Here is a 14,787-nt window from a genome sequence, read left to right as displayed (position 1 = left end):
ACTCCAAAAAGTCAGAGGTGTCATGCACTGTGGTATTTCTTACAAAGAGAGGATTTCAAATAGGAACGCAGAGAAAACTTCACAGCAGACCATCATATTCAAACATAGGAATGTACAGTAACAGTGGTGCCCAAACTTTTTCATCTGGGGGCTGCTGTTGACATTGGGATAAAACTTGCGGGCCGCAACGTAAACAAACATTAAAGATGTATGTTTAAAACTAGAATATACTAGAAAATCTAAAATTCAATGAGATTGCAATGTTTCTAGTTACAGTAACATACATGCACCAAATAAAAGAGGTGACAAATCAAACATTTCTGCAATGGATGCTTCCAGAGAAATGGAATTCATGTGACAGATAGCCAAGGGGTACATGTTCCTAATACTACATCTTCAGGTTACTACATCTCCACATTCCTGAGAAACTAGGATTCACAGAAGGTAAGTGACCAGAGATATGTGACAGGGTAGCTCAGTATGGAGGGTCTAGTTTTTATGTATCTTGTGATGGTGCTGTAGTAATGAAATTTTAGGGGGGATTAGACACAAGAATCCTGCACTTGCAGACAAATTTCACTTTTCTTACAGAGTAAGGGAATAGGTATATGTGACGGTATCATGATATGACGGGTATACATTTTATTAGGAAAGGGGGGGGGGGGGGGAGAAAAGGCATTTCCTACTGGCTCCCACATTTCCAGTTGACAACATCAGAATGTAAGTTGCCAGCTATTGGTAACAGGCAGCTCGCCAGCTGCTCAGTCCCTCGCACTGCAGTGTCTGCAGACTTGACTCCAGGCAGCAGTGAGCGGTACTGAGCGTCTCCCCCTAGGCAAAGCTCCATGGCATGAGGAAGCAGTAATGGCACTGCAACCTCACTGCCAAACTGAACACAGCCTTTAAATTTTGAGAAAAAGCACCACAGCACACAGACAATTGGCAGTACCCTAATGTTCATTGACTTGGGAGTGGCCCCCATGAGGTCCTAACATGCAAAGCTTGGGGACCATGGTCTTAAAATAGCCCCACTTAATGTGAAAATATCCCGGGTTAGGATTTTATGCTTATGTTCACGTATCTGGCAACTTGTTACGTGTAGAGGGCTTAAATTTGGTTTAGTAGCAGCTCTTAGTGTCCCCTGTGTACCTGAAAATTTCACATTCCTATGACAATCAGTGAAGGAGATATGAGGATTTATACATGGGTATAATGACAACAGCATGAGCACAGACACAGCTCTCATGCTGCTGGAAATATCCCACAGTACAAGGTGGGCGGGGAGCAGCTCCCTCTACTGGCAGCAGTAGAGCAAAGCTTAGCCTCCTTAAAAAGTATAAAACAAGAAGTACATGGGGCAGGGAGGGAACACTGGTCTGTTCTACAAGTACATCATTGTAAATGAATAGCCTCCACATACAAGTGTTGACATTTATTAGTTATTAGTGGTCCTTCAACATTTTACTTTTCACAAGTGTTTAAATATCTGTACAAAGAGAACACAGTGGCAACCTGTCCCTGGCTAAAAGGCTGATAAGCTCCTAATATAGAACAAGATGTGTTGCCTATATGACTATATCCGGTACTACTATTGTGTGCCAATTCCCCCACCTACTAGATTGTAAGCTCTTCGGGGAAGGGTCCTCTCCTCCTGTGTCACTGTCTGTATTTGTCTGTCATTTGCAACTCCTATTTAACGTACAGCGCTGCATAATATGTTGGCGCTATATAAATTCTTCTTTATCAATATTAATAATAATAAAATTAATAATAACAGACCTGCATACACCTAGTTTTATTAAATAAAGTCCTCTTTAATCTGAATGGTTGCAAAATACATTTGTTTTCATATCATATCATCTGCTTTTTTTTAAAAAAAATACAAATATTAGAAAACATTTACCAAAAGACCAAATGCTCTTAAGATGTGTTTTCTTTTCTTCTTTAAAAACTTAAGTTTAGAATCTAACTATCGAGGTAATGCAAAAGGACAGACATTTTTTTTTTAACTTGGTGTTTCGTCCTGTTTTTCTATAGACCACGTCGACAGGACTAGGCATCCAAACAGTGCTGTGGTTAGACCATAACAGTATCAAGCACAACTGGGAACAAGTATAAGGGATGAACAGCAGACACAGAGATTATTATATTGTGTAGTACTGAAACTACCCAGAGGTTAGAAAGGAAGAAGGGGCATTGTATGAAGCGTGTAGACATATATGTTCTAGGCCACGAAGCCAAAACCAGCCAGAGACATGAACACTTTTAAACAAAGGCTCATATTTAACAGTCTAAACAAATCCAATTACTAGAGGATGCATAAGTCACACTTCTTTTACCCTCCCCGACCCTCCCTATCATCACCAAGAAAATAATGAATACTGAAACAATCATGCAACGGGAACACCTGTTCTGGGGACAACTGTCCAAGAAAGACATTCATTTCACTTTGTGAGATCTAACTTCCTGTTGCATTTCTGAGGCTATACATACACTTTATTTATTGTATCAGGGAAGTGCACATATTTGGGTTCTTACACTATATTTTGAATATACTGAATAATATTCAGTGTAAATACAACAATTCAAGTACAGGAATATCTATCCTTTGTAGTTTAGGAAACAGGGATGTGTGGAACCTGAAGAGTCATTCTTTGATACCTACTTTTATTACCACTTGGATACATTATGATACGCATCCATTATAAATGTATCCTAGTTTCCTCCTCCTGTGTATGAACTGCCAAAACAATCTGCTGCACAGAAAAAAAAACTGCTTATTCAGAAGGCTAGTCAGTGAGTAAAGCTGGGTAAATTTGGCAAGTATTTCTGAAACAAGGCATAAAGCCAAAGTCTGGCCCAGTGTAGGAGAACAATTATCTACTTCGAGACAGACAGTGAATTGTAAAAGTTCAAGAACGTTTAGCCAACCTTTTCCCACATAATGCACTAAAGAAATAACGGAAAATTAATTTTCTGATGTGTATACACAAAGAAAATAAAAGCAGCTCTGATGTTCAGACATCAAATACATCATGACAGTCTGAAAGCAACCAGCTTTCTGCACTCACACAGACATTATGCTTGTAATGTTCTACAGAATAAGATCCTACTCATTTTTTAGGGTAATGCATGCTCCTATTTTGAATGGCACCCAAAACACTATGGTCAATGTAGAAACAATTACAATGCAAGTATTGTGTAAAGGTATGCTGCATTGCCGTTAAATAAAAATAACAACAATAATTGGCAAGTAACAACCAGTAGGGAACTCCCTGAAATATAGAACTTGTCGCAGAAAAAAAAAAAAGCCACATACAGTACAATTTACCTAAATGTTTGCGTTTTTCCCCACAATAGGATAATTCTTGGGCTACAGCCAGGCTGTGCAAGTTGACTCTTGACCAGAGACTGAGCCAATCCATTCATAAATCAGAGATCAGAAAACACCCTTCACAATTTACCAAATCTGAACACGTGGACAAGTTAAAAGGAAAACGTTTACAAAGCAATTTCCCATAGCAAAAAATTACAGCAACAATTCTCAGGTAATTGCATTGTCCTCCCAACCTGCTTTTCGCTTTATATTTCAGAGCAGGCTAAGGTGGAGCAACAACATGTAAACTAATTATGAAAATCAGTTATCAAAAACAACAAGACTACACCTTTACCGGAAATGTGACTAAACAGAACCTCGCCTTACATTTGTTGTTTGTTTCTTCAATAGTAACTATTGATAAACACATTACCATGTAAAACTGGCAAGTCTGGCAAGAAATAGTTTATATTCAAAAGATTAACAAATCACCTTGATCCTTTTTACTTAGCAGGGATTGTTCTACCATGTAATAACTTGACCATTTTATCTGATAGAGTTGTATCTAATACTGACATTTGACTTTACTGCAGTGAAGGTGAATGTGGTTCCACAGACAAGGTCAGTGCATTAACATCTGTTTCCACATACCTTTTGGTCGCAGCAGTAGTACAGGAATAGCACAGCATCTATTACAGATATTGGCCGATTAGTCTGATGCATGCTTTAGGAACTATTCTAAATCCTGATAACCAGGATGGGCTCATGACTGGCATACAGTTTTTTCAGTGTTTGTACTTAGTATATGAACCTGCCTGCTGGATATTTATTTATTCTTTAGCCTTTAATGGTCTATCCTACAGAAATGGCATTTCATATTTCAGGTCTCTCATCTACCATACTAAAAATGGGGAAATATTTTTTCATAACACCATCTATTTTATCCCTAATAGTATGGGGTTTACTTCCACATATAGTCGATAGTAAAAGAGTCTGTGTAATATTCTATACAGGTGAAATATATCATATAGAAATAGGTGCCCTCTCATTTTATAAACATATCATTGTTTTTTAACACTTAAAAAGTGCATTTTCACTTCAGTGTTTCTGGTCCTTTGTAACATATTTGTATTAGGCAAATACTTAGCTTGTAATTTTACCTGGTCTGACAGTGTTAGTGGAGAGGAATAACCAATCCTGCAGCCATAGGTAACACAGGATATCTCTGCAGTCATCTCTAAAACATGTGCCAAAGGTAAGTATCCAATGTAGGTGTCTTTGGGACTAAGGAAATAAAAAACACACAATTAAGTTCTCAGCAGTATGCTAAAGAAAAGGCAATTATAAAATGATCATACTGCATGTCACAAAAGTAGAGCATTATCAAGCACAGCTAAATAAAATAGAGGTAGCAGCAGTAACAACCCGCATAGTTAACTGGTTCCACAACGTAGACAGGAAAAGCTAGGTCCTATTGGAAAATTTTCTCTCTCCCATTGACCTTCGTTCTATACCATGGGGAGACAGATCTTTCCTCTGTCTCCAGCAGCCACCACCGAATGTAACCTCAGATCTTTTGAAAGTCTGGGATAGTCTTACTAGGGCAGGTCATGTTTCAACTAAACTGGGACCCATGACTCCCACATATCTGATAACCTGGCATTCCCCGCTGCGATAGGGGTTAGCAACTTTATATCTTGGACGGCCCAGGACAATAGACGCGCACATAGCATACTACAGAATGGGAGGTTGCCTCCCTTTTCATCCCTAGGCGCTGGGATGCAGAGGAAGCCAAACACCTGGTTATCTTATAAACTGTTGTCATCTTTTGTATTGACACACCTCGACACACCTCAACACACACACACACACCATACACAGAAGCCGTACAGTGTTTGAAGCATTGCTAAGTTCTACAAGTAGGCCAATACACGTCATCTCCCAGTTGTATGAAATTTTGGTTAGAGTCTCTTCTAATAATGTTCCTACTTACACAAAATACATGACGGAAAAGTACAAGTTGACATGGTCCGCTTGGGACTGGTTTAATCACCCCAATTCAAGACGCTATGGCCATGAGACTAACAGAATGGCTTGGCGTTAAAGGGAGTGGTCCTAGCACTATTCAGCCTCAGATCTTGCGGTTATATGAGTAGTTGGCAGGCCAGTATTCTCTATACCTAATCCTACACTCCCCATCCGTCCTCAAACTGTGGGCCACATGCGCTACCCCTTCACCCCCTACATAGTTTAGGAGAACAGTAATGTGGTTCTCACGGCTTACTGTTTAAATGACCATCTGTCGGTAAGGTTAACTTGGATTTTCAGTTTTTACTTAATTCTGCCACCAATTTTATTGGCCTTTTACTTTTCCTGTTCTCTCCTATGTTTCTCCCATACCCCTCCCAGTACCTTCCCTATAGTCATTCCCAGCCCCTATTTGCAATAGTATTTGTCTAGAAAATTGACACTTGTGTTATATTGTTCCTATGTACTTACATGGATACTTCTATTTTGTATGTGTCATTTATGAGTTATTATATTGTTGAACCTTAATAAAAACGATTGAAACAAAAAATTGAGGTGGCAAGTTTTTTTTTTCTAATCTCACATGAGGTAATGAGGTAAATGTAATTTTTTTTTTTTTTTTATCTCAGTTTTTCTTTTGAAGTTTTCTAATAATTATTATAAATAGATAACCAGCAGTATTGTGTGGACTGGAGAAAGGGGGTACTTTACAGGCTTGAAGAAAGCGGTTTGGAGCTTTTTTTTTATGAACACTGTTCTGATGCAAGGATCATGGGTACAAGGCCTAAAGAGAAGAAAGTAATCCAGCACTGCTAGACATGAATATTTACCCAAGTCCAGGTATCCGTTCACACTGCCCAGTCATTCCAGAGATTAAGTTGCTGTGAATCATCATTACTCCTTTGGGTTTGCCAGTGGAACCGCTTGTATACATTACAACAGCAAGGTCCGTAGGAAGAGGTCTGCAGGGAGGGTTATTCACTGCGGAGGGGAAAAAAAAATTCACTTAGCTGCTAATCTATATACCCTGTTTCCCCGATGGTAAGACACTGTCTTATTTTTTTTGGAAGGCCAAAATATGCTCTAGGGCTTATTTTCAGGGGATGCCTTATCTATCTGTCAGCCTCGCTTTTCACTGCACCCCTCCCCCTGTCATCCCACTGCACCCCTCCCCCGTGCACTAGTCGTCAGTCATCAGTCCGTCGGAAGCTCGCTTTTCACTGCACCCCTCCCCCTGTCATCAGTCCGTCGGAAGCTCGCTTTTCACTGCACCCCTCCCCCTGTCATCAGTCCGTCGGAAGCTCGGAATGACTCGTGAGCTTCCGACAGACTGAGGACAGTGACTCGTGTCACGGGGGAGGGGTGCAGTGAAAAGCGAGGCTGACAGATAGATAGTTTCACATACGGTAGGATGAGAGAAAGAGCCGCAGCTTCCCATCCAAGAGCATGCGGAGGCGACGGAGACGGAGGGACCACACGGAGTCACCCACCGTACCACCCGATTCGGGTAAGTGCAGGTATCGGTGGGTGGCTTATTTGCGGGGGGGGGGGCCTTATTTTAAATTTTTTTCTAAAAAGGGGGGGCTGTCTTATTTGATGGCCCTGCCTTATCATCGGGGAAACACGGTACTACAACTCTATATAATTGTTAGAAGAATGATTCATCCATCTACCAGTAAATACCAAATCTACTATTATTAGGAATTCACAAGTTGTGTGTGTATGCAGCTGGAAAACTGTCAGATCACATAAAATCCTTTAAGCTTATTATAAAATATTCTACTGATTGAAGTAATTATAGGAGTGCATATAAACATGCAGGTTCTATTTTATGTGATCATATTTACATTAACTGGAAAACGACTTATTAGGTTTATTTGCAGAGGTCCAACTAATATACACTGTCTGTGAATAACTACAGAGAGACAGAAAGTTGAAAATAATCCATGATTTGTCATGATTTTCCTGACAGTAATTTAGGGTCCAGACACAGATTTTTTTTGCCAAAAACACTACTTGTTTGTGATAGTCTATAAAGTGTATTGGTGACCCTAGCCATGTTTATAGTTTGTGATTTTTTGTGTTAAATCCCCTTTAATGACTGCTACTAATATTCTGAAAAAGCATTTGCTTAATACATCAAAAAGCAGAATCACCCAAGTTCATTTGGGGTTATGGAGTTTTGCCCATCCACAGTAATTTGTCTCCCAGTCCTTACACAAATACTTTACCATTTTCTCCAGTGATCTTCTGTGCAGTGTTTTTAGTGAATTGTGAATGTGTACCACGGCCCCATTCATTACTATAGGTACCCTGTACTTTTACTAGTCTACTGCACTCCAACAGAGTAAAACGCTTACCCTTAGAAATGAACTGGGCCAAGGATATTTTTACTGGCAAAGATATGCAGTGCTAAGCAAGATAGTTATTGAAGGAAGGTGAGCATTTAAGCTAGAAAGCTTCACTCTGCTGCTATCAGCAGAAAAAAAAAAAAAAAAAAAACTCACAGTTTTCGGGTTTGGCACCCAACTCTTCCACCGCCTCTATGTTATGGATCTGCAGATCTGCTGGATAATCTAATAGTTCTATGTTTTTCTTGCCCACATAAATGATGTGTTTAATGTTAGTAACTTGTGACAGCACACGCTGGTAGTGGGGGAAAAAAAAAGAGAAGTACAGTGAGAAAAGTGAAAAAAAAAAACATTACCTAACATCATACAATATATAAATACACACCTTGAGCTTCGTCTCCAGCAGCTCAGCACTAGTAATAAGATGTGTGGCTCCGGATTCATTGAGGCCATATGCAACTGCATCTTCACCAAGTGTAGCATACAATGTAACCACTAAATCAAAAGAAAAAAAAATAAGTTGTATAATTTTTTGTAACCTACTCAACCAAGACATTCCTGTAGTCTGTGCAGTTTTTCTACTATGTCTACAATTCACTCACTAGCAGTACTCCATCGTTATGTCTTAATTTTTTTATTTACATCACAGAGAATGCATCAGGGCTACAGGACACCATCATGCCACCAATCAAAAAAGGAGAGCTGACAATTTTAGAGGTTTTCCCACCACTGTAGTACATGACTCCACCTGTGACCTAACTCATCAACAAACACACAATTCTATAAAGCAGGACAAAACTGGCCTTCAATTTAGGAACAGAAGAGAGCCTCTGGTCTCGACCATAGGTTATCTTAGAAAGCATGATCAGTGTAACTTTACCTAAAGGACAAGAAAATCTGTCCAATAGCTTTATTTATGTCTTACAACATTAAAAAACACAGCCTATTAGTATGTGTTAATATTATTGTATTTACCACCTAATTTCATAAAAAAAAAAAAAGAGGAACTTTGTGTGACTTGCAAAAAAAAGAAGAAGTCACGCAAACAAACCACTGCCAATTAAAGCTGATTCTTAAAAAAAAAAAAGAAAAAGAAAAAAAAATGCATATTATTCAATGCATCCTGCCATGAGAAGGCATTCACGGAAAACCAAGGGGGCCAGAAAAAAATGATATGTTGCCATGAGACATTGTAGAAAAGTACTGCTCTGCAGCAGATGGATATTTAAAGAACTAGCTTCGTTATGCTATTAGACTCTCCACAAAATAATTGAAGAGCTATTCCAGGAAATAGACTAATGCAATTTGTGAGCTACCAATGCTATAAAGTAAACACTGCAACAACTAAAAATACAGTTTCCCTTTGTGTGATTTCTCTGTAATCCACTTCAATTGAACTGTACCCAACTTTAAAGGTGCAGGAGAATGTAAGAAAAGCATGTTACAGGATCACAACATTGTCTATAAAAAATGATGTACAGAGAAGAAAAGCTGTGCTTCTTGTCTAAACTAAAATTGTTTTCAAATTTAACTGGAGTATACCTTTAAAATGGAAACCATTTGTGTAAACAATTTGATAAAATGCAATTGCTGATCACTAGAAAATGCTAGGTACTTGCAATTTGGATCCTCTGGCTTCAATAAAGAGGCACTGAGGGTCAATTCTGTAACCAGGCTGAAGGAAGAGGGTTATCATCAAAGCAAGCCCAAAATATATATTTAGTTTACTTTTTTTAGAATGTTTGCAATGGCAGTCCACGGATTACTTTAGTTACATGTTCCTAAAAAAGTACATTTTCATAAATAAAAATTTACTACATATCACTTTTAGGTGAGGGGAACACACAGAGCTGTGGCAGCATGGATAGAGGCAGAGATAAAGAGACTGATTTTTTTAAAGCTCCCCTGATTTAATAAAGCTCCCCAAGGCGAGGAGATGATACACTTTCATCAATGAAGCTGGGTGATCAAGAAAACCTGGAATGGATCTGGTCCAGGATTGAAAACACTTGCTAACAAATAGCAAATGACTTTTAAGAAAGACTTTCTAGGTTTGCTTGGAGTCCTTGGTTTAGAAAAACTGTTATGCAACAGAACTGCCTTCAAACTTCTTTTTGAGGAATCAATAATAAAAGGCCATTGTGATGCTCTTGTGATAAAATGTTGAAGAGTCCATTGACAGCAATAGCATCATTAATGAGCCATCATCAATGAAAAAAGTTGTCAAGTTATGTTTTATTGTTCTGTAGCAAGTTACAGTAACACCCTTTTCAAGCAAGTTCTTTTTAAGCCTGGAAGAAGTTTAGCTTTGTCTTTGGATGCATTTAGATCACATATGAGATCAATCAGCTAGCAAACGTTTTGAATCCTGGACCAGATCAAGATTGAAGAGCTTTATTAAATCAGGCACAATCAGAATCACAATCATCCCTGTCTCTACTCCGTTTTATCATCTCTGTGGTAACTGTCTAAACCTGTATATTATGCCCTACCATTAGGATTTTTTAATGTAAACTGAGTTACTGTATATAAAGACGTTTTTGCAAGGAGTTTATGCTTCATTTTATTGATCCTGCACTGTGTACTACTTACATGGAAAATTGTATCTAAAGCAAGCTTGAGCAGATATCATCCATTCAGCTCTAGTCTCACAGAAAATGGCAACAGTGCTCCGTGGCTTCAAGCCCAGAGCAGCCAATCCGCTTCCAAAATTGCTGACACGGGTATTCACTTCTTCATAATTTAGCCATCTATAGTCTCCTAAAATTAACTGCAAGAGAAAAATAAATAAATGTTTAAAATATAATGGACAATACCATAATTGCAGCTAATAATGTATGTGTACCAAAACCCAAATCTAAAGCATGACCATGGGGGAAAAAAAAACTCTTAGAATGATGAAAAGACTCCTCAAATTGACAAATTAGAAACACTCACTAACAGGAAACTATTCTATTCTAGTTCTATTATATTTTGGGTAAATGCCAATTCTAAATGATGGGTATATTGTATATATTCAAAGTATAATAATAATAAAATTTTGGCAGGCTTACGAGAAGTCGGCAAAATATTCTAGCTGGTGACCACTAGCAGTTAAAATTGCCCTTATAAATATACATTCTTAAGCAGACCTAACACACACAGGGTTTCAATTAGTGGCATGGCTCACGTCTATTTTCAAAACAACGGTGACAAAGTAAAATATTTTGCCAATATTCAAGCTGTTGACATGGGATTCCTCATATGATAAAGACATTTAAATAGAATAAAAGGGTAAATTTACCTTCTTAAAAACTTTGCCGTTTGGTTGCTTCTCATTCTCCTCACTCAGCAGCTCTCTTGTGCCCAGACAATCTTTCGTGCCAAACTTGGCCACAGCATGTTGAAAAAGTTTCTCTAAAGTGTCTGCTCCTGGAATGTCTATAGTGGCCAGTGAATCGAAGTGGCTGATAGCCCGATAAGGGCTTCCAGGTGCGTCCAAGACAGGTTTAGCTTTTATTCTTTTTGCCATAGCTTTTCTATTCTTTGCGTTGGTAAGAAAATACCATGGTAGAAATGTGAGAGTGCTGTACACAAACATTAACAGGTAGACAGGCAGCAAGACAAAGGTGTACACTTCTGCTTTAAGCTTCATGGTGAGGGTGTTTAAAGTACGAGCACTGTGCTGGTCTTAAATCAATATTCTTTAGGCTCTTAAGGCAACCGTGTAAAGCAGAGGCAGCAGTTGTTACCAAAGGCAGCAGTACAAGAATAAAAGCATTACGTATCGCTGTGCATGAACAGCAAGACTACTGTTAATCTTTGGAAGCCAAGGCTTGTGAGATTCTGTGCAGCCAGCCAGAAAGCAGAAAAGAAGAGAGAAGAAATTAGTGAACCAGGAAGTGAAACTTTGGTGCCCATTAAAACACATAACAGAAGTGGTAAGGGTTGCCAACATAACCAGGATGTGCTCCTGTAAATCTAAAAGCAGCTGTCTCCTTTATTTGCAGCAATGCTTTGCCTATATTTACAGTTGATGGTGCTTGTCCCACTTCCCATTTGTTGCTTTATAAGCTCCTGCAATTGGTGGAGAATGAGGCAAAAAAGGATGTAACCAGACATTCCCAGAAGGGACAAATATTAACAAAATCTGTAAATATTTATTCTAACGCCTGATTCAAATGCAAACCCTAAAACTCAAGTTTAACCAATGTGGTGTATAAAGCTACTCATATATAGTCAGATCATGCCCAATATTCTTGGCTAAGCAAGTCAGATTTGGTCATTGATGGTGGCCAATTCAGCTGGAATGTAGAAATCGTTGACAAATGCACAGGAGCTCCATGAGGACAACAATCTCATCCAATAGTCGATTATCATAACAGATGTAAAACAAATCTTCCTTTACAAACAATCCACACAAGTATGGACACCTTAAAGGATTTTTACACAAAAGAGAATAAATGCCCTACAAAAATGTATCATCATGCAAATTGCTGAATTTTATATTCCATATAAACATGCTCTTGTTAACTGGTTAAAATGCATTTTATGAACTACTATATTAAAGATATATTCTTCCTCTATATTCAGAATCGAATCTAAATCAAAGCAGGTTGTAAGTATTTGCTGTGTTCTTGTACTGAGGGAGTTAATAGAACACTTTTGTGCATGCTTACAAAGTTATCCCACACAGGTTAGCAGATGTAGTGTTTCCCTACAGTTTGTAAACAAGTCCTCTCTCTCCCTCACAGATGTTTACTTGTGATTCACTCCAACATCTGGACAAGTCTCCAGTACTTTTACCACGAAGAGTCATTTTTCTGAATTCTACAACTACATACATAAGCAGGCTTATCTGAAAAGAGCAGGGGGACATTCGAAACTATAGAGACCAAACAAACTTCACCCCAACAACCCATTTACTGGTTGCTATATGGTACTGCACTTTGCGTATCCACAAAGCTTGTTAAAGAAAAACAAAAACAGCATCAATTACCTGACACCCTATACCATTTGCATTCAAGTTCTTTAGAACAGTGGTCACCAACCTTTCTGACAGCAGGGCCCGGTAACATAAAATAACATTTGTCACGGCCTGGTATAAGTACAGCTTGCACTACTATTCTCAGCAGCTCGGTTTCCTGTCAGCACACTAGCTGAGAATAGCAGAACAGTGTAAGAGTTGGGGTGCTGTCTGGTGGCAGAGCTGCTGGGAATGGCAGAGAAGTGTAAGCCGTACATACATTGCCCGGCCATTCTCAGCAGCTCCTGTGTTAGCAGTGTGAGGAGAAAAGGGATTCTGACAACCTGGCAAGTATAAAATATTGTTTAGCAAAACAAGAAAAACTATTTACTATTCAAAACCTGGTTATGCTAGTCAACCCAATCCAAAATTTTATCACAACTACAAATAAACTTTGAAATACATATTGATATTTAAAAACACACACACACACACACACACACAAAACACAGCACACAAAAAGCTGGAGGAAAGCCAAATCCCACCCATGTGAGACAGAGGAGAGTTGGCAAAGGATAGCTAGTAGATTAGTAGTAAAAGGTTAACACCCCTAATGACCATGCATTATATCTTATTACCATTATAAATACAGGTGATACTTAACATAAATACAGTGTTCTACTATAAATTTGGGGCCAACGTTTAGAATTTTGGTAATACACTTTGTAAATAATAGATAAATATATATATATTTAATAGACTTTGTATATGGGATAGTACACATTATTACATTGCTGCAACTTTCTGTGATATCTGAAGAGCCATGCACCCCATATACCAAGTCACTTTTTACTTCTTACAAACTCGTACTTTGCGAGTTAGTAGAAAAAACTATCCAACCGGAAACAGATATTTCATTTTAAGACAATTGTTAAGATGGACGCTAGGTTTAGTAAAAAACTTGCTGCTGATGTCAGTAGGGAACTTCAGTGGCGATAACTTTACTCAAGTGGGTGAAGCCAGAAATGAAGAGAAGAATTCTTGTTGTTCTTCTGATTGGGGTCTTATGTTATGAAATATCAGATTTCTATTAAAGAGATGTTAAATTCTGTATTGATTTAATTGTAGGGGCTGCATTTTCTGCAAGCTTTAGAGCCATCACCCTTAACTTTGACCTTGAAGAAGACTGTACTCCATAAAGGCTAGTATAGTAAATTTTATACCAGTCCTGGGTTGGTAAATGTTTATGTATTGTAAAAAGGGATAAGAATGCCATGTCAGTTGATTGCTCCTAAAATAGGCCAGAAATGGCAGAATTTTTTTCTGACTAGAAAAGGTTTGTTGTGTTTTTCTTTTAATATGGCCATAGTACATTCTGTACTGTACGTTCTGTATGGGGCTTTGGTTTGCTGCATAGAGTATTGTATGGCAATGGAAACTCACTGAATCTAACATGGGCAGTAAAAAGAATAAGGATGTGAAAAGTTCAGCGGGACATATCCACAACAATGTAATATGACAGGTATACATTCACAAAGGAGTACTGGACTTTGCAAACTGTTCTCTACCTTGTAAAAAAATACTCTTCTGTATGGACAACTGAAAATACAACAAGAAAAACCTGTTTTATGATGTTAGAAGCTCTTTTAATATTTCAACTGCTGGCATTCATATGTAAATTCCCTAAATATGTAAAACTTGAGGAGATAAACACCACTGAAATGTAGATAAACAGGCTTTTGCCTTTTTTTTTTTTTTTTTTTTTTTTTTTTTGCAAAATAGAGACAGTGTATTTTAATAGGATCTACCTCTATGTGTGTTACACTACATCCAAGTTCAATAAAATAAAGACAAAATAGATTAAGGCATAAAGTGAATTACTTACTGAAATGTCAGTACAAAATCCTCAGACTTCAACAGATTCTGCAGTTAAATGAAAAAAAAAAAAACATTTAATATATACAAAACCTACATATATAATATTGAACACACAAGAACATGTTGTTGCAAAACACTTTGTTGAATGACTAATATTTACACTGTCAGGTCAGTCAGTCTGGACAATGTTGTTATCTTTGCAAATACTGGATATCAAAAAATAAATAACATTATCTGGTTATATTGAACTTTCTGGCTGCAGGATCATA

At 38.0% G+C, this 14,787-nt stretch overlaps 1 protein-coding gene across 8 annotated transcripts in view; it reads right to left on the bottom strand.

Moving 5' to 3' along the window:
• Positions 1-14,787, bottom strand: part of ACSL4 (acyl-CoA synthetase long chain family member 4) — a 47,823-nt gene that overhangs the window by 10,510 nt on the left and 22,526 nt on the right. For 4 of the 8 annotated variants that reach the window (XM_072430110.1, XM_072430113.1, XM_072430111.1 and 1 more), the window contains 7 exons: positions 14,526-14,563; positions 10,979-11,520; positions 10,288-10,465; positions 8,081-8,190; positions 7,852-7,990; positions 6,175-6,325; positions 4,477-4,600 (listed from right to left, as the gene is read on the bottom strand). In XM_072430110.1, coding sequence (XP_072286211.1) covers positions 4,477-4,600; positions 6,175-6,325; positions 7,852-7,990; positions 8,081-8,190; positions 10,288-10,465; positions 10,979-11,329 — 1,053 coding nt within the window. In that variant the 5' untranslated portion in view covers positions 11,330-11,520; positions 14,526-14,563. Of the gene's footprint in view, positions 1-4,476; positions 4,601-6,174; positions 6,326-7,851; positions 7,991-8,080; positions 8,191-10,287; positions 10,466-10,978; positions 11,521-14,208; positions 14,240-14,525; positions 14,564-14,787 lie in introns of all 8 variants that reach the window. The other 4 variants (XM_072430115.1, XM_072430117.1, XM_072430116.1 and 1 more) reach the window with 2 other exon arrangements.

Source organism: Pyxicephalus adspersus, chromosome Z, assembly GCF_032062135.1.
Source record: "Pyxicephalus adspersus chromosome Z, UCB_Pads_2.0, whole genome shotgun sequence".
NCBI lineage: Eukaryota > Metazoa > Chordata > Amphibia > Anura > Pyxicephalidae > Pyxicephalus > Pyxicephalus adspersus.
Note: the sequence above shows the minus strand (reverse complement) of the source record. Positions and strands in the feature narration are given on the sequence as shown.